Below are 22,920 nucleotides of genomic sequence, written 5' to 3'. Positions count from 1 at the left end.
CTTTGCAGTCAGAGCTGGAAGAGGGCCTGCGCCCCCTCACATTCCCTCCCGCCAGGGGCCCCCAAAGTGCATGGGCATCCCGGAGGGCCCCCGGAAGCACCTCTACCTTGACCCGGCTGACGGCCTCCTGCGCTTGCATCATCCTGATGTTTTTGGAAGGGTTCCGTTCTGACAGCAGCTGGGTGGACCCCAGGTAATTGGCAGCAAAGATGATTCCATCAATGAGGTCTTCCGGTTCGCAGGGCCCTGGAACTGACGGAGGGCAGAGTCAGAGTCTCCCTAGAGGAGAAGTCCCCTGAACAAAGGACTTGCAAGCCTGGTCACAGCATACAAACAGGACTTGGGGCAAAACAGAAGGGCCCAACCCTCACAAATCTGCAGGCAGCCAGGGGCGGCCGGTCTGCTTCCCTCACTGCACAAAGTCAAAACTCAGGCCAGAAAACGCAGCCCAAACGGTGTCAGGAGGACAATGCCAGTATTCCAGATGACTGTCAATAAGGTGACAATCACAGGCTGCACATCCAGAAGGCATCACATCCCAAACATGACAGCATTTTCCATGCCTTCCCCGCAGCCCCAGAACCCTGAAACTGTGCTCTGGGCTTCTCCTTGGCCTCTCCCTGTGCATCTGTCCCAGGGTCTCCAGCCTGCCTGCGGCCTCTCAGGATGCCCGTGTAGCTCCTCACACCCATCGCACAGCAGGCCCACGCTTGGCGACATCATGCTTGTTCCATCTGCTGCCCCAGACCATCGGGGCCCAACAGAACTTCCCACCAGCCACAGTGTAAGGTTCCATCTCTGTGGTGTCCAGTACAGGAGCCACTAGCCACATGTGGCTTTGAGCACTAGCACTGTGGCTCCTGCAGCTGAGGGCTGGATCCTCTTCTGGTATGTCATTTTAATTAATTGAAATATAAAGAGCTACATGTTAGAGTCATACCCAACCTACCCCAAGTCCAGCCTACCCCCCGTCCATGTTGCCCACAAGCTGATCTTGAGTGGCTCCAGCTGGGGTGGGCAAACCTTTTCTGTAAAGGCTGAGATGGCATGTGTTTTAGGCTTTGTGGGTCTCTGTTGCAACTATTCGCTGTTGCACCTGAGGCGCAAAGGCAGCCGTAGATGATTCGTAAAGAGGAGGTACGGCTGCATGCCAAGAAAACTTTATATGCAAAATCAGGTGGCCAGGAGGATTTGCCACTGCGGCTGCAGTCCTTAACTGGCGGTGAGTGCACGTGACGGGCTGCGGAAGGTGTTACTACCCATCAGCAGAGCCGGAGACCTGGGTCCAGGGCGCCCGCCCACAGGTCCCCGTCCAGGCTGCACAGGCACCTGGAGCCAGCAAGTGTTCGGCAGCAGGCAGGCTGCCTGCAGTGAGGCGGCCGGAAGGGTGGGCCTGCGGCAACTGCCGCTGGCCCACACTGGACCCAGAGCACATGTCCCAAGCTACCCTCTGAAACTGTGCTTCTCTTTAAGCCCACATCTTTGGAGCTGCCTGGGAAGAAATCTGTGTTATGCATTCACTTCAGCAACCCCCAGCCCTGTGGAACTGAAATCAAAGCTCCAAAAGTGGTCGCAGTGTGGATCCATGAGCCTAAAACTTGTCTTTCCGAAGGCCGATACCAGGGGCTCACACATCAGGCCATAACACGGGAAGCCGCAGACGCAAAGATGCAGCAGTCATCTTTCTCACCCCATGCCCACAGCTCACGCACTAAGGCCAATTTCGTAAAGCGCTTTAGAACAAGGCAAAGTGTTCTCAAGTGTCGGGGTCTAGAATTGGGACCCTGGAAGGTCCCAACTTAGGAATGCCTAACACCTCCCCTCCTGGTGCAACCAGCTATCAGCACTGACTAAGTGGCGTTGAACATCAGGGCTGTGTCCTGGGGGTGCAACAGCCATGGGACCCAACACTGGGGAAGCCCACCAAAAACACCTGGAGTTGTACAAAGTAAACTAGGATGCCAAGTCTTTTCAGGGGATGTGAACTTGCGTGAAGGCAGCCAAACCCAGGACAAAGAGACAGCAACTCTCTTTGGATGGGATGGTGGGAAGGCGATGCTGAGGGGTGATGGGTAAGTGGAGACACAGATACCAGGAGGTCAGATGCCTGGAAAAGGAATTCAATCTGTAAAGTGACATCATCCTAGGCCCCATCGGAAGGGAGGCTGGCAGCTCTTGGGATCCAGAGACCCAAGGGAGTCTCCCAGCTCTTCCACCAGCCCTGATCGGCGAGGTTCTGTGCCCTGGGTCAGGCACCCAATTTTTGTTTTTTGGCCTCTATTTCCTCACCAGCAAAACAGGGGGTGGGGAATTCCTGATTTCTACTTCCATGGAGTTACTGCAAAGATAAATCATATGAATCTCCTAAAGCCTAAAAGCATTTAAAATATGCAAGACAGGCCAGGCGCGGTGGCTCATACCTATAATCCCAGCACTTTGGGAGACCTCGATCACGAGGTCAAGAGATCAAGACCATTCTGGTCAACAAGGTGAAACCCCGTCTCTACTAAAAATACAAAAATTAGCTGGGCATGGTGGTGCGAGCCTGTAGTCCCAGCTACTCAGGAGGCTGAGGCAGGAGGATTGCTTGAACCCAGAAGGCGGAGGTTGCGGTGAGCCGAGATTGTGCCATTGCACTCCAGCCTGGGTAATAACAGCGAAACTCCGTCTCAAAAATAAAAATAAACAATAAAAAATAAAAAAATAGAACGCAAGACAGTCGTTGATGAATTATTAGTTTTTGTGTCTAGCTCAAAAGACAAGTCATAAACTGTGGCTAAGGAAGGGCCCCCGGCAGCAGCCTCACCGCAGGCAGCATCCCAATCCAAGTCCTGCTCCCTCACACAGCCTCGGAGAAGCCTGAGGGCACTGGGGCTGGAAGGGCAAGGCACACCCACTGCCACACTGACAGTGGAAGACAGGGCAGGAATGGATCCAAAGATGGCCGCATCCTGGACAGTAGCCTCCACCATCGCCAACGCCCCGGAACCTCCCAGCTGCAGGTGCGAAGTGGCACGAACCTCTTCTAAAGCCTGTGCCTTAAGGGGCGGTAGAGACGTGACAGGTCACGGAAACACCTAAGCTTAAGTCACTTGGGGAAGAGTAGGGGGAGGAAAGCCCTGAGCAGCCTCAGCTGTGCCTGGCCTCCCCCGTGGGGCCTGCAGAGTCCCTGACCCCAGAGAGTGTGACTCACTAACCCTGGGGTGGGGACCAGGAGCCTGTACTGTTCACACACACACCATTCACACTGATGTGCAGCCAGTTTGGGGACACCAGGCCTCTAGCAGACATAACCTCCTGCCCCGGAATCATCTCTGGAGCAAATGAATCAGCAATCTTCAGCCTAACCCCTCTGGGAGGCGCAGGCCTGTGCATGCTTCCATGCAGGGGCAGTGCCAGGTGGGCTGCCGGGGGCTGCTGTAAGGCTATTCCTACAACCCAGGCCCCCAGCGGGAGAAGCCTCGGCTGACTGCAGGGGTCCGAGATCAGGGTCAAACCAGGTTCCTCCTTCCACCACAGGCCCCTCACCCCTTGGCTCTGGAGCGGATAAACCTTCTCCCGGCTGGGCAGGGCTGCAGCACCAATATGGGGGACTGCAGGACTCAGGGGTGGCACCAGGGAAGGACGCCCTGCCCACCTGTCCCTCGGAGGGTACACTGGGGCCTGTCACAGGGGAAGCAGCAGCAGCCCCACAGAGGGGACAGGAGCCATGGATCCCAATGCAGCACCCCCACCCTACCCCGGGGCTTCTTCAGAGTGAAGTGCACGCATCTGCCTGGATGGGTGGCTGGGACAGCCTGTGGGACAGGCCTGACTGCCACAGGCTCGCCAGATAGGCCTTATGCTCCCTTCTATGGCATCCAGCTGTGGGGCCAGGAAGGACCCCAGAGCCTGAAGTAGGCCCGTTCTTACCACCTCACACCACCCTGCAGTCCCCAGTGAGCGTGGCTCAAGGGCACCCCTCAGTGAAGCCCGAGTCACCCCGTGGGACCCAATGCAGTGGCTCTCACTGACCACTAGATGGCGTCACTTTGTTCTGCAGGAAAGCACTGGCTCTCCCAGCCTCACAGCCCCATCGGGTGCCCAGGCCCAGGGCAAGTGTCCTCATGTCCTCTCTGTGGTGGGGGCTACCTGGCACCCTGTGGGCTTCAGGCCCTGGGGAGGCTGGGAGGCCGGCTTTCCCTTTGGAATCTGACTCCCACCTTCCCAGGCCCTGCCCCCTAGTTGCTCCCTCGCCAGCCCCCAGGGTGGCCCTGGTCAATGCACCAGACCCTTCTCAGGTTCACATTTCCGCATCGACCCACGTCCTTGAGTGGATTTAGGAAAGACTGACCCACCTCCCCCTGAAGTGAGCACCGCCAGTTCTGGGGCCCCTCTGGGCACAGACTGCTGCATGTGAAGGGTGCCCCATCCCAGGCAGGGGGGTCACCCCTGGCACCCACGAATGCCTGCTCCTCCCAGGACAGTCGCGGTGAAGCACTCAAGGGCCTTGCTGCAACTCCACCCGCCGCCACCCACCTCTGCCTGGGGGCCTTCCGTGCCTGTCTTGCTCTTTGGTTCCATGGGAAACAGTCCAGTCCCCGGTGGCCCACGTATCCTGCCTCCCACTCAGACTTACCAGGGGAGGAGAACCCAGACCCAGAGAGGAGTCTGAAGGGGACAGCACGGTAGGGGGAATATTTCAGATACATAGGCACAGCTCTCAACTTCCACAGGAAACGCAGAACCAGAATCCAACAGCTTTGTTAGGAAATGAAAGCAGCTGGCCCCACGTGTCTGGGAATAAATTGCTGTCATTTTGCTCAAGTCTTGCACTGACCCTAAGCTGAAACCACCAGAGGGAGACAAAATGACAAGAGAATCAAGATACAGGTTTAAAGGAGATATTGTCTCCCCAGAGAGGGATTCCTCCTTTTCACACCGTGTATCTTACTCACATAGGCGTATGCTCAGTGTATCTGCACAGTCTGGAGAAGAATAAGGCGCTCCAGGGTCTCCCCTGATGGAAGAAGCCTCTGTTTGAAAGGCCGCTTAGGAAAGCCCTAGACCCTCTGGACAGGGAAGGGGTAGGGAGTCCCACAGCTTCAAGCCTGAAGGTCTCCACCCCACCACCTTTGGAGAAAATTAACCTGAACATGGGTGGTGGACAGAGCCTTCTAAGGTGCCCGTGTGGCCCCAGGGGGTCTCATTAGCTCCAAGACCTGTCCCTGCATCCCTGGGGGTCTGGGAGAGCAGCAGCACAGGTGCACATGGAGCTGTGGGGGTGCATCCACAAGGCCCACTGCTCTCTTCAAAGGCAGACCTCAGTGCGACAATGATACATTGTTCAGGCAGATCACAAGGTCAGGAGATCAAGACCATCCTGGCTAAAATGGTGAAACCCCGTCTCTACTAAAAATACAAAAATTGGCTGGGCGGCCGGGTACGGTGGCTAAAGCCTGTAATCCCAGCACTTTGGGAGGCCGAGGCAGGTGTATCATGAGGTCAAGAGATCGAGACCATCCTGGTCAACATGGTGAAACCCCGTCTCTACTAAAAGTACAAAAAATTAGCTGTGCATGGTGGTGCGTGCCTGTAATCCCAGCTACTCAGGAGGCTGAGGCAGGAGAATTGCCTGAACCCAGGATGTGGAGGTTGCAGTGAGCCGAGATCACGCCACTGCACTCCAGCCTGGGTAACAAGAGCGAAACTCTGTCTCAAAAAAAATAAATAATAATTATCTGGGCATGGTTGCACATCCCAGCTACTTGGGAGGCTGAGGCAGGAGAATCACTTGAACCAGGAGTCAGACGTTGCAGTGAGCTGAGGTCACACCATCTCACTCTAGCTTGGCGACAGAGAGAGACTCCATCTCAGCAACCACCACCACCACCATGGATTATTTGAGAGTTTCCGTGATCAAGAATCTGGGCATGGCTTAGCTGGATGTGTCTGGCTCAGGCCCGCTCATCCGTCAGGACAGCAAGTGCTGAGTGTTGCTGCAGCCATCTGCATGCTTGAAGAGGAGGGATCCACTTCCAAGTTCTCTCATCAGGCCGCTGGGCAGAGACATCAGTCCTGTGCCATGTGGGCCTCTGGATGGGGCGACTGCCAACCACACCAGGCTAGCTTGGTTCCCTCAGAGGGAACAAGAGAGAACAAGGGCAAGAGATCCTTGTTTGTAACCTGATCTTGGAAGCCATAGCCCATCGCTTCTGCCATATTCTCTCAATAGAAGTAAGTCCAGCCCCTACACAGGGGAGGGAACAACTCAAAGCCATGAATACCATGAGGTGAGGTCACTGGGGGCCATTTCAGAGGCTGCCTTCCACACAGACCTATACACTGTCACCAAATCTACAGCAGTGAGCAACCACACCACCCAGGTTACAGCCTCTAAATGTTGTGTCACAGGCTCCTTGGAGAAAGAACCAACTGGTTCCAATCCTCGGGCATGAAATATTTAAGATGATCCTGGAATATACCAGAAGGCAAGGAAATGATCAAAGACTGCTGGGTTCACACTGATGGGACTCAGAAAACAACCTAAGGAGGCTCCTATTGGTAACCATGGTAACAATACACAAAACACACCAACCGCGCTAACAACAGTGCACACAACCTGACTGGTTATCTTTAAACACTGTCGGGGAAACTCATTCATTTGTAAATTTTTCAATAACGATAAGAAATCAAGCATTTAAACTGCTTTTCTTACAGGAGCCATATTCAGGGTAAACACATACTTAAGGGAAGGTTTCTCTGCATAGAAAAATTCCAGCTAATTAATGGAGAAGAAATGATGAAATTAGAACACCACCATATGGCAACCTCTAATCAATTAACAGATCTAGGCAACGGTCGTTAATGGTCGCTAATATCACCAAAAAAGAGATGATCAGATATCACATGCCTCCTGATAGAACACCACAATAATATGTAGGAAAGTTTTTGCCTAAACAATCAAACTAAATCTGATCAAGCCTCTATGTCTAAAAACAGCCACTATTTTATAGGACACAGAGAACAGAGGAACACATTAAACAACACCATGAAGATGAAACCAGCAAAATCCACACGGCAGGAAACTCTACCGGATAAATGATACAGATTATTCCACAGCAGCAGCAACAAAAAACTGGGAGACAGAAAAAAAGAGATGGATGGACACCCTACAAGAGACGTGAGAGAATTATGAAATGCATTTATCAGTCTCAACAGCGGATTTCGTTTGGCTCCCGATTCAAACAGCACCCTGTCAACTGGGAAAATACAAACATTAACAAATATTTAATGCTCTAAATAAATATTAACTTTATTTTAGTTGTGATAACAGGATTGACATTACATTTAAAACAGAATTCCTATATTTTAGAGATTCAATGTGGAATATTTAAAGAGGCTATAAGATCTGAGATTTGCTTTAGAATAATCTGGGAAAAGGGTCAGGGTATAGATGAAATACCACTAGCCCTGAATGGGGAAATACCGAAGCTGGTGATGAGTATAATATTCTATGTTTTCGAATGTTTAAAATTTTGATGATAAAATTAAAAGTATAGATCTTTCAAAAAGGTGTTATTTTCAAGAAGCCACATCCTTCTATTATGTAAAGTTGTTTCTTGTGGTCTACCCAATCTGATTAGGCAAGAAGAAGGAATAGAAAACAAGAAAGGAAGCAGCAAAAGTCATTCTTCTTTGCAGATGGTATGATTGCATGCCAGGAAAAACTCAAGGAAACAACTGAAAATCTATTTTAAAAAAGTAACAATTCACTAAGGCAATGGTTTCAAATGTAATACATAAAAATTGATAGCTTTCTTTCTACCTACAAACAGGAATATGTTGAAAAATAATAAAATGAAAGTCAGTATTTACAAACACAATAAAAGGGATAAACACCAAGGAACAGACAAACAAGATGTGTGTTGGATTTTTATGAATAAACTTTATCGATGAAGATAAATGAGCTTGAATAAATGGAAAGATAAATCCTTCGTTGGCTAGAAAGACTCTATGTCATAAAGCTGACATTTTCTCCTCAGTGGACAGATTTAAAGCATGAGTAAAATACCAGTAAGAGTCTAATAAAATACCAGTAAGAGTCTGTAGTGGGCTGGGCGAGGTGGCTCATGCCTGTAATGCCAGCGCTTGGGGAGGCCAAGGCGAGCGGATCACCTGAGGTCAGGAGTTTGAGACCAGCCTGACCAATATGGCGAAACCCCATCTCTACTAAAAATACACAAATTAGCTGAACGTGGTGGTACTCGCCTGTATTCCCAACTACTTGGGAGGTTGAGGCAAGAGAATCGCTTGAACCCAGAAGGCAGAGGTTGCACCACCGTGAGTCGAGACTGCTCCACAGCATTCCCGCCTGGGTGCTACAGTGAGACCGTCTCAAAAAAGCAAAAACAAAAAGCAAACAAACAAAAAGAGTTTGTGGTGAATAACTAGACGAGCTGGTCTTAAAGTTCCTATGGAAAAACAAAAGTACAAAAATAGCCCGGAAAAAAAAGTCTGAAATGGAATGATGCCGGCAAGGTCTTAAAGTCACCCTACCAGGTGATAGAATGAACCATAAATCCCCAGTTAATAAAGCAGCCTGGGTCTGGAGCCTGAATGGGCCATTCCCGTAACAGATCCATAAACAGATCGAGACCCACATGACGATTGGGGTCTGGTAAAGGCAGCATTTCAAACCTGCAAGGGAAAGATTCCTTGGATAGCACCGGCATAACCGGTTAGCTGTTATGGGACAAAATGCCTAAAATGTAACTTTTCCGGCATCCATCCACCAAGATAAGTTCCAGAAAAATCAATTATTTAAAATAATATCATCAAAGTTCTAGAAGACAACTTTAGTTTTATTTCTGGGTTTTTTTCTTTTCTTTTTTGAGATGGAGTCTCTCTCTGTTGCCCAGGCTGGAGTACAGTGGCACAATCTGGGCTCACTGAAACCTCTGGCTCCCAGATTCAAGTGATTATCTTGCCTCCCAAATAACTGGGATTACAGGCACACGCTACTGCACCCAGCTTATTTTTTGTACTGTTAGTAGAGATGGGGTTTTGCCATCTTGCCCAAGCTGGTCTTAAACTCCTGAACTCAGGTGGTCCACCTGCCTTGGCCTCCCAAAGTGCTGGGATTATAGGCATGAGCCACTCTGCCTGGTCAACAAATTTTCTTTCATTCGTTCATTCATTCAGAGACAGAGTCTCACTCTGTCACCAGGATGGAGTACACTGGCATGATCTTAGCTTACTACAACATCCGCCTCCCGGGTTCAAGAGATTCTCCTGCCTCAGCCTCCTGAGTAGCTGGGACTATAGTTGTGTGCCACCACACCAAGCTATTTTTTCTTCTTTTTAGTAGAGACAGGGTTTCACCATGATGGCCGGGATGTTCTTGATCTCTTGACCTCGTGATCTGACCAGCTTGGACTCCTGAAGTGCTGGGATTACAGGCGTAAGCCACCATACCTGGCCAACTTTATTATGAAAATCAGTCTCAGGAGTGTGATGGTCATCCTAACCTCAAAAACTCAGTAGGCTCAAAGGAGAAAGACGGATACATTTGATGAAATGACATGCATAGCAAAGTAAAAAGCATACCAAAAAAAGAAGAAGAAAAGAATGGTAAGCTGGGGTGAACTTTTACAATACAAACCAAAGGGTTCATGTCCTTTATATGTAAAGAATAAAACGAATCAGTAAGAAACACCCAAATTCCCAATTGCCAGGGGCTGCGGGGTGGGAGAAATGGGGAGATATTGGTCAGATGGTACAAACTTTCAGTTATGAGATGACTAGTCTGCGGTTCCAGTGTGCTGAACTATCACGGTATTACACCCTGTATTGTTCACTAGGAATCTGCTGAGACCATAGATCTTAAGTGTTCTCATCACACATAAAAAAGGTAGCTACGTGACTTGATGGCTATGTTTTGTTTTTATTTTTTCTGAGACGGAGTTTCGCTCTTGTTACCAAGGCTGGAGCGCAATGGCACGATCTCGGCTCACCGCAACCTCCGCCTCCTGGGTTCAGGCAATTCTCCTGCCTCAGCCTCCTGAGTAGCTGGGATTACAGGCACGCACCACCATGCCCAGCTAATTTTTTTGTATTTTTAGTAGAGACAGGGTTTCACCATGTTGACCAGGATGGTCTCGATCTCTTGACCTCGTGATCCACCCGCCTCGGCCTCCCAAAGAGCTGGGATTACAAGGCTTGAGCCACTGCACCTGGCTATGTTAAAAAGCTTGACTACCATTTCACCATGGAACCTTGTATGACTTGAATGTACAAAACCTTTGTCAATTATTTGCCAGTAAAGCTGGGAGTGAAAATCTAACAGAGGAATGAACGCAGGAAACAAACAGGCAATGCACTGAAAAGAAAAGCCCCTTATGAACACATGAAATAGCATTTGGCTTCACTGACTATGAAAGACATGAAATCAACAAAACATTTCTTCGCACTCACCAGCCTGAAGCTCACGTCAAACAGCTGGTCATACAGTGTTGGTGACAATGTGGGAGCCTCATACATAATCAACTCTCATACATAACCAACAGCAGTGTACACTGTCCCCCCCGGGAAGGCATTCTGCCCGTATCTATCACACTTAGTGTGCTCCTGGCCTGTACCTCTGACATAGCCAGGAACTGTCTCTATAAAAGAACCCACACCCGAACAAAAAAGGCATAACCCCAAGGCTGTTCATTTCTGCACTGACTGGAAATCTAACAATTGGTCCGAGGGGGCTGGTGAATACCACATCCCACATCCACTAAACTGATCCTGTGCTGCATTTAAATAATCAGGTGGACCTACTGTTGTCTCCAAGATCTAGCAAGAAACGAAAAAGCTCAGTAGAGATCCATGCAGCCAGCGCAATGTCTATTTAAGGAAAAGGGTCTGTGGATAGGGTGGTATAGGTCTCAGAAATTCCTGGAGAAAATCACGAGACATTTAAGTGGCTTCCCCTGTACAGAGGGACTAGGGGTCTGGGATGTACGAGAGGTACTGAGGAGGTACTGTGGGGATTTCCAGGGCAGAACTCTTTAACTCTTGCAGCTCTTGCTCTGATTCAAGCACTACTCTGAGAAATCTTTAACAACTTCTACTAGTGAATGAAAGTTCAAGTTTTAAAACATGACTAATTCTTATTTCTGTTGACTACATACAGTACTGCAGAAACATGATCTTGTTTGGAAAAAAGATAAAGTCATCTGTGTTTTCATAACCCCTCTTTAGAATGCTCCACATCCCTTGTAGTTCCACAGGGTGACCTTCCCTCCTCTCCTCCTGTCCATCTCCAACCCAAATAGGCCAAAGAGGAGGAGGTGGGAGATGTCTTCACTTTAAGAGTTTTATCTGGGCCGGGCGAGGTGGCTCATGCCTGTAATCCCAGCACTTTGGGAAGCCGAGGCGGGTGGATCACGAGGTCAAGAGATCGAGACCATCCTGGTCAACATGGTGAAACCCCGTCTCTACTAAAAATACAAAAAAAAATTAGCTGGGCATGGTGGCACGTGCCTGTAATCCCAGCTACTCAGGAGGCTGAGGCAGGAGAATTGCCTGAACCCAGGAGGCGGAGGTTGTGATGAGCCGAGATCGCGCCATTGCACTCCAGCCTGGGTAACAAGAGCGAAACTCCATCTCAAAAAAAAAAAAGAGGAGTCTTATCTGAACAGGTTTACCCCAATTGTCCACTTTAAGAAATAGCAAACTAAGTCTCAGATCCCACGCTCCCACCGCATGAAACCAACAAAGCAGCTTTACCGCTGCGAGGAGCCGAGAGAAGGAAGGGGTGACAGGTGAGCGCAGCTCTTGGTCTGCTGAATGGACTGGTGTGGACTTCAGCCCTTCTCCTTTTTTCTTTCTGCCTAGAACAAGATGCAATGGCTGAAGCTGCCCACACAATGTGTGACGATGAGATGACAAGCCTGAGAGGAGGCCATGAGACACATCGGTGCCGACCCGGACATCACAGAGCCACTGAACCGGCAGCCTCTTGCCTCTGAACTTCTTTACGGAAGACACACGCCTCCTGTTTGCACAAGCTGATGTTAGGTGGGTATTTTGATACTGTACCCAAATGCATTCAAACTGATACAGGTGTTTAACTGGAGGAGCTTCTGCCAAATTCATTCCATTCTAGGGTTTTGCCTCACCATTATGATGATCTCTTCCGGGTGCTGGGTAGGATTTTTGTTCCCTGAAGGCCTTGCTGACTATAAATGCTATAATAGTAAGGGATGTTCTTTTGCTTAAGTTTTCTCCATTTTCATAACAAAGGGCTTCTCTTCTACAGAAGAAACTATAAATGCAGGCTTCCCACATTGGCTCCAGTTGGTCACAGCGGTTTAGCCCGTTTGGAGTGGCGTAAGGCATCCAGCCTTGTTTGGATCTGTTTTGGAAGAGTGTGAGTGGTGCAGGGAACTGAGTTTTCTGGGATGCCAGGAGCTAGAACCAGAGGAACCCCAGGCACTGACACTGTTGCCCAATCCCTCGAAATCCCACTCTCTGCAGATACGAGATTTGTTCAAGGGCCGGAGAATTTAATGTCCAAATCATGTCTTAGTGCGAGGGTTCTGTCCAGATGACACCATGAGACACTGAAAAGTGAGCTTCTTGGACCCATGAGACCCTGCCTCACGGGAGCAGTGTGACAAGCACCCCCACCGTGGCTTCTGCCCACCCAGGAAAATGGTGCAGTGATGTGCTGCATTCACCCTGCTCATGAGGTGCCAGCTCCTATAAGTCAGGAGCTCCATCAAACCCTACGAACAGGCATGTGGGCAGCGTGGTCTCTCCCAGGAATCATCACAGCCTGCCCATAGCCTGACGTGGCCTGAAGAGAACCAGTTTCAGCCAGTTTAAACCAGATAAAATGTACCTAAAATCACATGTAAACTGCTGGCCAAAACCCATTTGAGCCTATTCGAATTGGTCAAAATGGAACCAAGTCTCCCTGAATTGCCTGATGTTAAGTCTGACAGTTTAAAGCAGATTTCTACCCAATCTGAGCAGCATTAAGCCAGTCGTAACAGTCAAAATTGATTTGAGCCAGTTAATCCAGTTTCATCCAGTTGGAACTGGTTTAGCTTGGTTCAAACTAGTCCTCTAAAGGCAAATTTGGGGGCTTCCGTTTCCCCGGCTTTAGTTGTTTGCTAAAAAAGAAAAGCAGCATGGGAAGGGCTGAACGTCATTTATTTCTGAAGACTAATTTACCTTGCTCACATAAATATTTATAAGAGTTAATTACCAGCTTATTGAAAGAATTAATGAAATTCACATTGTTTATTCTAACACATTAGCAGGGGCAGGAAACATCCTCCTGACAAAGAGAGAGAAACCCTCCTGAAGAAGCTCTTTACTCTGAGGCTGGAGCACTAGCAGCAAACCCCGCAGACCTCCTACAGGGGCCCCGTGGGGTCTCTGGATGCTCAGCTCCGTCAGAGCCAGGCAGGCGTGCTCCCCATCCCCAGGAGTGACACGGAACATATCAAACAGTCTCATCCTTTACTGAGTGTTGAAATGCACTATTAACCTCCTCAAAAAGGGTGGATCAGTAAAGAAAACCAAAGGACCAAAAAATAATAATAATAAATAACAGCTGAATTGGGATACGCTTATATCCACCCTGAGAAGTGTTAGCTATAACCAGCGGTTTATAAAGACACATCTCAATCTATTCAATCAACAGTGTCGTCAGTGACGTGATTAGCAAGGTTCATCAAAGTGGGCAGATCAGCTGGACCTCCCCTCCCCACTAAGTGGACTACATCGTGGTCAAACGGCCAATGGCCAAGTGTCTTGCTGGAAGGCGCACTTTGTAAACAAGCTTTGCAGGTCAGTGCCGAAAGTAAAAGCACCATTCGTTTTGATGTAAAAAGAGGCCGGATGCCCCTTGAGAGATAAAATTCAGAGTCACTTACCAGCCACAAAACTTGGAAATGAGGTCACCTTCTTTGTCTGTCAGGAAATATGGAAAAATCAAACACATAGCAGTGGTAAGTATGCAGTCGACCCGGTGAAGGCAGGGCTGTGGCCCACGCCATGAGAACAGCGAACCCCCCCGAGTGAGGGCGTTCCCAAGATGGCAGCTCCATACAGCAAAGTAGTCTTGTGCAGGCAACATGATGTTGGGGAGGGGCCCAGAAGCCCACCTCTAAAATGTAGGGACCCTCAGACTAGCATATCCTGACTAGAAGGGAGCCTAGAGACCATCCAATATACTGGTGCTCCAGCCGCTGGGTGTGACCCGCCTTGAAAAGCAAGATAAAGGAGACTGGATACCAGTCCATCGGTGGCCACTCTTACTTCATCAAAGTTAAACGATCTCATGTAAACTATGTTACCTAGAAAGGGAAAAGAACCTCCGTCACAGCGGCGTTACTTTATAGGAGATTGCTTGTCAAAACCTGTCCTTGATTTAGAAAGCTGGCTCTCAACTGGGATGATTTTGTTCCCAAAGGGACAGTGGGTAATATCCGGAGACATTTTTGGTTACCACAAATCAGGGGCGGGGATGGGGTAGCTGCAGGATCTAGTGGGTTGAAGCCACAGATGCTGCTCAACTCCCAAGTGCACAGGACAGTCCCCCAAGGAATTACCTGGGCCTCAATGTCAACAGTGTCACTGCTGAGAAACTCTAGTCTAGAACATGGTTATAAGACAATGAATAGAAGACTTTCTATCAAATTAAGAAGCACCAATGATCCCCCACATCCATACATACACCATCTGCAACACAGGAGCCCTCCATGGCGTGGTCCTAAGAGCAGGGAGGCCCTCTCCTCCCTCCTCCCAGGCCTGCGTGCCCTCACCTCCTCCCCATATGGTGACACCAACTTGGCTTGACCTGGACTCACTCTCCCCCAGGCACTGGGTGGGAGGAGAACATCATGAACAAACTGAGCAGACCACCATTGAGCAGGCCACTCCATCATTAGATGAGCGTTCTGGCCCAGACCTCTCATCCTTGAAACAAATTACCTCTGGGATGTTGTTATTGTCAACGGGTCCATTGAGATCAGAGCGCTGCTGCTTCCTTGGCTGCTCCAGACCATTGCAAACCTGGAAACGGGGAAGTTAAAGATTCGGTTTTTACAGGTTAGAGAAAGGCAAGATGCCAAACCTGGATATGCAATGTGATACGATTCTGTAACACGCATGTGTACGTAGGTGTGTATGCAGACAGCTACTTCATTATACTTAAACTGCTATGCACTTAATATGCTATTTTCATACTTCTAAAGAAGTTACGTTAAATCATTTTTAAATGTATTATCTTTTTTTTTTTTTTGAGACGGAGTTTTGCTCTTGTTACCCAGGCTGGAGTGCAATGGCGCCATCTTGGCTCACCACAACCTCCGCCTCCTGGGTTCAGGCAATTCTCCTGCCTCAGCCTCCTGAGTAGCTGGGATTACAGGCACGCGCCACCATGCCCAGCTAATTTTTGTATTTTTAGTAGAGATGGGGTTTCACCATGTTGACCAGGATGGTCTCAGTCTCTTGACCTCATGATCCACTTGCCTTGGCCTCCCAAAGTGCTGGGACTACGGGCCTGAGCCACCGCGCCCGGCCCAATGTATTATCTTTTAATTGCCATCAAATGCACAGAACGTCAAGTTCACCATCTGACCATTTTTACGTGTACAGTTCAGAGGCACATCCACATTGTTGCAAAACCACGGTCCACATCCACCTCCAGAACATTCTCCTCTTCCCAAGACTGAAACTCTGTACTACCCATTAAGCAAACTCCTCAGTAGCCCCAGCCCCAGCCCCAACCTGTGCCCCTGGCAACCACCATTCTGTTTTGTTTCTGTGAATCGGGCAGCTTTCGGAACTGGCTTACTGCACTCAGCAAAATGTCCTCAAGGGCCATTCACACTGAAGCACGTGGCAGGATCTCCTTCCTTTCAAGGCTGAATCACATTCGACCGTGTGTTCATGCCACATCTTGTTTATATCCAGTCATCTATGATGAGATGACACTTGAGCTGCTTCCAACGCTCGGCTGTGTTGAATGGTGCTGCGGTGAATGTGGGTGAGCGAGTATCTGCCTGAGTCTTCACTCTCACTTGCTGGGCGTACATACCTGGAGGTGAAATCACTGGATCATGGGATGATTCTATCTTTCTTTTGTTAAGGAGCCTCCACACTATTTTCCACAGCAGTAGTACCATTTTACGGTCCCGCCAACAGTGCCCAAAAAGGTAAATGTTTTTAAAAACTCTAAATTCTTGGATGAGAATAAATGCAAATTAGCCAATCTATTACTAAAAAAATGGCCCGAGTACATGTCATAAGTCTTCTCTTAAAGAAGACACCAACCTACAACTGCTTCTACTTCAATTAATAAAGTTTAAGGATAGGTATATTTTCTCTGTTTAGCTCCTTGTACCGTCCAGAAGATGGAAGCCAGATCCATAGCCCTTAAATCCCCATCCAAGCCCCAAAGGAGGATCCGGAGCCTGCACAGTAAGTCCAGTTCCAGAAATTTCTGAAAATAAATTATCAAGCAATAACAATATGATGATGGCAAGGAAGACACTGATGATAAAAGTTACATTTACCAGCTGGGCGCAGTGGCTCACGCCTGCAATCCCAGGACTTCAGGAGACTGAGGCCCAGGCTGGAGTTCAAGACCAGGCTGGAGTTCAAGACCAGCCTGGCCAACATGGTGAAACCCCATCTCTATTAAAAATACAAAAATTAGCTGGGTGTGGTGGTGGGTGCCTGTAATCCCAGCTATTCAGGAGGCTGAGGCTGGAGAAGCACTTGAGCCTGAGGGGCAGAGATTGCAGCGAGCGGAGATGGCACCACTGCACTCCAGCCTGGGTGACATAATGAAATTCAGTCTCAAAAAAAGTTACATTTACCTAGCACCTTTGGGTTTACAGAAGCCTTTTGCGTACACAATGAATATTCTCCATCCTGCTTGACAGGTGAGAAAACTGAGACCCCCAAGTGTCGGGCCAGCTTCTCTTGGAGTCGGGTGAAGCCTCGAGGTGTGGCTGCCAGCCCTGTCCCCTGTCCTAGTCTATCGCTGTCTTCCTCTTTGGTTGAACTCTGCCCCTCCAGGGGTTTGAGAAAAATTAAAGGACCAGGGCCCACCCTCCCAGCACTGATGGGGACAGACATGCAGTGCCCCAGGCAGTCAGAATGACTGCTGGCTAAGCCTCCCCTCCAAGATCACAGACACCACTGGATTTCAGAGGCGATGGGAGTGAAGGGTGGTGGGGGAGCAAGTGCCAGTACTGGGCTTTAAGGATGGTGAGGGAGAAAGAAGTGCATTCTGCTACATCTCAAGAAAGCTACAAGGGGCTGCCCTTCTGGAGCTGAGGGGGTGCTGGGGTGCAGCTGGGACCCAGAGGGTCTAGATTCAGGTGGGTCCTGCATCCTTGTCCTGCTGTCCCTACCCCGAGCCCCATGAGTTCACAGGCCTGGCCAGACCACACCCTGCTGTCCTGGTACAACCCAAGGCTCGGCTCTGGCTTGTGTGGGGCTGTTGGTATGCTGCCCTGCTTTTCGAAGCCTAGCATCCCAGGAGCAAACCTATCCTTCATGCATGAGAGGGCTGCGATCCACCCGGGCCTCCACTGCAGCACACCCCGCGCTGACCATGCTGAGCAGTGTCCCTTTCTGTGGGGCTGGGAGAGGCCCAGGTACTGCTTCCTCCCCCCACCCAGCCCTAACACTGCCTTCCTGCTATGGCCAAGGAACACCAGGCAAAAGCTTCCAAAGGATGCAGCCAGAGAATCTTGCCTCAGATGCCGCTCATGTTCTCCTTAAGTAAATCTAATTTAGGACATCCCCCTAGAGAGCTCTGCTGAGGACACTTTGCTGTTTCAAGGTTCACATAGCACACATCAGTCTTTTACCCTCTAGTCTGAAAGTTCTCAACACAGTGCCCTTCTGGGTGGACTTGGTTTCCTGAAGGGCTTGACTGCCTTACTAGCTGCTAGACAGGCACTGGTCATCTCAAAAAAACCCCAAAGAAACCAACTAACCAACCAGTCAATGAAATCAGGTTAACAACATCCCTTCTCCAAGCTGGGGGTGGGATTTAATTTTTCAGGCAGAAGGAGCACCGCAGATGTAAGGCCACAGACTCTCATCAGGCGGCCACATACGACAGCAGTTGGGGGACACAACAGGAGCTGCACCCCCCATGACAGGGCTTGGCCAGCCATTGTACCTTTGCACAACTTCAAGCCAGGGCTCAAGGCCTGGCCAGGGACACACACTGATTCCCACAGCCCCATGCTCTGCCCACTGGACTCCTCAGTGGGGGGCCACAGTGTGGGGCATCCCTGGGCAACATGAGGTCTTCTCTAGGGGTGACCCTTTCCTACACATCAGCGTTTCCTCTAACTCCCTCCCAAGCGGGTGTCCACTCGTCACCATGACAACCACATCTCACAGTAAACAGCAGGGGCTGCTTTCCAAAGAGGCAGGAGGGTGGGCTTGTGATGCTTCTCCTTGGGAGAGCCCATCTGGTACTCTAATTTCCATCTCAGGGGTGGCGGGGTTGGGGGCTGGCAGCATCTGAAATTTGCACAGTTGAAAGCACACACGGATTTGGGGCTCCTGGCATCCTAAAGATGGTATTTAAATCCTGTTATGCCCTCCCCCAAGGTACAGCAGCCAACCACCCCTCAAAATCAGATGCCAGCCAGGGTCACCTCAACTCCCCACAGCCAACAGGGGACATGGGGTCCCATCCCTCACTGAGTAACTGTAGTGGGGCCTTCCCGATGCCACGGACTGAAACCCACATCCACTCGGAGATGGCAGTGGGCACAGCATGAGAAGCATTGTGTGCCCCCGGAGCTCTGAGGACAGAAAATTAATGTGTGGTGTGGCACAGACTGTTCACAGCACACCAGGACGAGGGACAGCTGTTCAGGGCAGAGGTAAGTGATTGAAATAAAAATACATTAATGCCAATAAATCTTTCTAATAAACGTCTTGGTTCCAGTTGATGAAACTAAAGCCTGCTTTTTAAGTGTCGATTCTGATTTTGCCTGCTTGATGAAACTGAAAATACCCCAACATAACCACATTGCTTTGGATGAAACATCAAACCAGTGCACAGCGACTCTGCTCAGGCCATCTGCAACAAAGGCAGCATGCTTCCGAGCACGCTGAAGAATGACACGCATGTCAGAAGCTGAGGTTAGGGACAGAGAGCAATAGCAGAAAGCCAGGCTAGCCACAGCCATCCCCAGTGGCCTGTGAAAATTCTCCCCAAACGTGACCTTGTGACACAAATCCTGGGCGGATGAATGACTGTTAGACGGCAGTCTTCTCTGGGAATCACTTCACAGTCCTGTTTTCAAAACAGGCAGTCAGGCTGGGCGTGGTGGCTCACGCCTGTAATCCCAGCACTTTGGGAGGCCAAGGCAGGTGGATCACCAGGTCAAGAGATCGAGACCATTCTGGTCAACACGGTGAAACCCCATCTCTACTAAAAATACAAAAAAGTAGCTGGGCACAGTGGTGTGTGCCTGTAATCCCAGCTACTCGGGAGGCTGAGGCAGGAGAATTGCCTGAACCCAGGAGGCGGTGGTTGCGGTGAGCCGAGATCGCGCCAATGCACTCCAGCCTGGGTAACAAGAGCGAAACTCCGTCTCAAAAAAAAAAAAAAAAAGGAAGAGTTGATCATCCCTATTCATCTGCTATTTCAACAGGCACTTCTTCCTCCACCCAGCTCAGGAGCGGCGGCCGAGACCTGCTGTGGCACCAGAACTCCAAGCAGGACCCACGAGAGCCTGACTCCCTGGTTGGATGGAAGGTCTCACTCAGCAGCATGGAAGTCTTCTTTCAGAAGCCCCTGGAAAACATGACAGTATTGTTCTTTTTCTTCCACCCCTCTTTACAATTCAGGTCACTCCTGTGATATTTATCTTGAGGAGAACGGGCGCTCGGATAGCATATTTATTCAAATAATAGTTACTCCCCTGGGGGAGATACCTGTTCAAAGCAGATCTGTGGCTTTAAAGTATCACAACAAGACACATTGGGAAAACCAGCCAGTCAGCTTGTACTTAAACATCTCTAGGCAGGCCTGAGAATGGGAGGAGGAAGGGGAGTCCCTCCTGCATCCGGTATCCAGACATTTCATGAAACATACTAAAAAATTATCCACTATCTATCTGAAGTGCAACTTATTTTTTCAATTGCTTATTATGGTAAAATACACATACAATAAAATGCACTATCTCAATCATTTTTAAGGGTATAGTTCGGTGTTATTAGATTCAGAATGTTGTTCAACCATCACCACTATCACTATCTTTGGTTTTTTGTTTTTTTTTTTTAAACGGAGTCTCACTCTGTCATCCAGACTAGAGTTCGGCGGCACAATCTTGGCTCACTGCAAACTCTGCCTCCTGAGTTCAAACAATTCTCCTGGCTCAGCCTCCCAAGTAGCTGGGATTACAGGTGTGCACCACTGTGCCCAGCTAATTTTTGTATTTTTAGTAGAGACAGGGTTTCACCATGTTGGTCAGGCTGGTCTCAAACTCCTGACCTTGAGATCTGCCCACCTAGGCCTCCCAAAGTGCTGGGATTACAGGCATGAGCCACCGCGCCCAGCCCATCAACACTATCTTCATAACTTCTTCTTCTATACCCATCTGAAATTCAAATGTAACTGGGCACCTATACTGTTACTTGCTAAGTCCAGCAGCTCTATGGGGCAGACAGGCTGGCAGCACACTCTGGCCTGGCTGTGTTCTCCATGCCTGGTCAAATCTCTCCTCCATCACTGATCACTGGCGCCACCTGCACACATCCTCCACTTCATCGTTCACTGTCTCCTCACAGAGCCCTGTAAAGTGCAGGCAGTGGATGGCTATGCCCAGTGCCACATTTCAGAGCAGAATCATATTTGTCTAAAGTTGTCACTGCATTTTCAGGCATTGTCAAGTACTGTCCAAAGGTGAGTCCACATGGCCAGGTCCGAGGAGGTCCCCGTTACATGTCTCACACTGCGCAGGGCAGCTCTTGCTGAGGACACAACAATGCACACAACAAAGACCCTGACCTAGGACAGCTCATCTTCCAATGTGGAGACAGAACCCAGTGATCCTGCCAGCCTCAGACACTCCACAGGATGAGCCAGGGTATCAACAGATACACACATGAACAAAAGCAGGCCCTGGGAGACCAGGCCAGAGGAGCTGAAGCCCGGAGCCCAGAGACCAAACCATCACGGTGACAGGGCTGTTTAATTTTTTTCCTTTCCTGTGAAAGCAATCAGAACCCTCATGCATTGCTTGTGAAAATTTAAAATATTCTGTCACTGTGGAAAACATCTGTGGTTCCTAAAAAAGGGAAACATTGAATGACCATATGATCCAGTAATTCCACTCCTCGAGATACACCCAAAAGAGCCGAAAGCAAGTGTCTACATGAAGGCTTGTACAAAGATGATCACAGCAGCACTATTCACATTAACCAAAAGGTAGAAACAACTCATCAATGGATGAGTGGATAAATAAAATGTAATGCAGTCATTCGGGGGAATATCATTCAGCCAGAAAAATGAATGAAGCACTGACACACGCTACAAGAGAGATGAACCCTGAAATCACTAAGCTGGTGAAATAAGCCAGACGCTAAAGGGTACACATTGTCTGATTCCATCTTTATGGAATATCTGGAATAGGCAAATCCAAAGGGAGAGAAAACAGATTTTTCACTGTGGGGGCTGGGGAGAGAAGGAAGATGCCTCCCAAGTGCAGGCTCTCCTCTGGGGGCAGTGAAAGTGTTCGGGAACAGCGGAGGTTGCACAACATTGTACTAAATGCCACTGAATTGTACGCTTTAAAATGGCAAATTATATGTTATGTGTATATTAATACAATTTAAAATAGTGGGAGAATCAAGAGTTAAGGAGAGCCCTGTAACAGTCTCCAATATCCTGGCCTATGAGAGCCCCTTCACCGAAGCTCTAAGGAGGTCACCCGCCAGCCTGTACTGAACGAATGCTCCCGTGACTGACACCCAGGCAAAGTGGGAGATGGCCCAGGCAGGGGATGGGTCATCCAGGCGGCAGAGGCAGCTGCCCACCAACCACTGACACTCCTCCTCCTGGTCATCTGTCTCACATACCAGATGCCGTGCTGGGTCCCTTTGTGGGGAAGATGGGAGCTCCGCCTCTCACAGCCACCAGTGCTACATAACTAGGGAGTATTCCACTTGGTTTTGTCCATTCCCAAATGAGAAAAAATCTTCAGCAACCCTTTCTTTTTTTTTTTTTTGAGACAGAGTTTCACTCTTGTTACCCAGGCTGGAGTGCAATGGTGCGATCTTGGCTCACCGCAACCTCCGCCTCCTGGGTTCAGGCAATTCTCCTTCCTCAGCCTCCTGAGTAGCTGGGATTACAGGCACGCGCCACCACGCCCAGCTAATTTTTTGTATTTTTAGTAGAGACGGGGTTTCACCATGTTGACCAGGATGGTCTCGATCTCTTGACCTCGTGATCTACCCGCCTCAGCCTCCCCAAGTGCTGGGATTACAGGCTTGAGCCACCGCGCCCGGCCCAGCAACCCTTTCTAAGCCACTGCTCAGGAGCCAGCACCGCTGCTTCTGCCACCGGCTCTACACATTTGCTGCAAATGCCTGCAATTTTTCCATCCTGCTAACTTAAAATCAAGAAACCCTGTGTGTACAGTTTAATGACGGCAACGCACTGGGGCTCAAAATCAATCACGCAGCTTTATCAGAGCCTCAAGCCTGTGGTCCTCCCAGGAGGCATGACCGCTGCCTCTCCTGTGTTCTCCCAGCGGCCTCCACGCTTGACCAGGAGCCCTGCACACATTCTGACGGAAACAGCTTGACATGTGAGAAAGGAATGTAACGATGGTAAGCAAGCCAAAAGGAAATTCAACGACCAATAGTAAGTAGATATTAGACTCTGAA

At 49.4% G+C, this 22,920-nt stretch overlaps 1 protein-coding gene across 50 annotated transcripts in view; it reads right to left on the bottom strand.

The window, feature by feature from the left end:
- APBA2 (amyloid beta precursor protein binding family A member 2) overlaps positions 1-22,920 on the bottom strand; it is a 220,867-nt gene that overhangs the window by 20,390 nt on the left and 177,557 nt on the right. For 36 of the 50 annotated variants that reach the window (XM_035306452.3, XM_035306465.3, XM_054258236.2 and 33 more), the window contains 3 exons: positions 14,977-15,057; positions 13,917-13,953; positions 107-252 (listed from right to left, as the gene is read on the bottom strand). In XM_035306452.3, coding sequence (XP_035162343.3) covers positions 107-252; positions 13,917-13,953; positions 14,977-15,057 — 264 coding nt within the window. The remainder of the gene's footprint in view (positions 1-106; positions 253-13,916; positions 13,954-14,976; positions 15,058-22,920) is intronic. The other 14 variants (XM_054258235.2, XM_078375939.1, XM_078375942.1 and 11 more) reach the window with 1 other exon arrangement.

This window comes from Callithrix jacchus, chromosome 6 (genome assembly GCF_049354715.1).
Source record: "Callithrix jacchus isolate 240 chromosome 6, calJac240_pri, whole genome shotgun sequence".
NCBI classification, from domain to species: Eukaryota; Metazoa; Chordata; class Mammalia; order Primates; family Cebidae; genus Callithrix; species Callithrix jacchus.
This window is presented reverse-complemented; position numbering and strand designations above follow the sequence as displayed.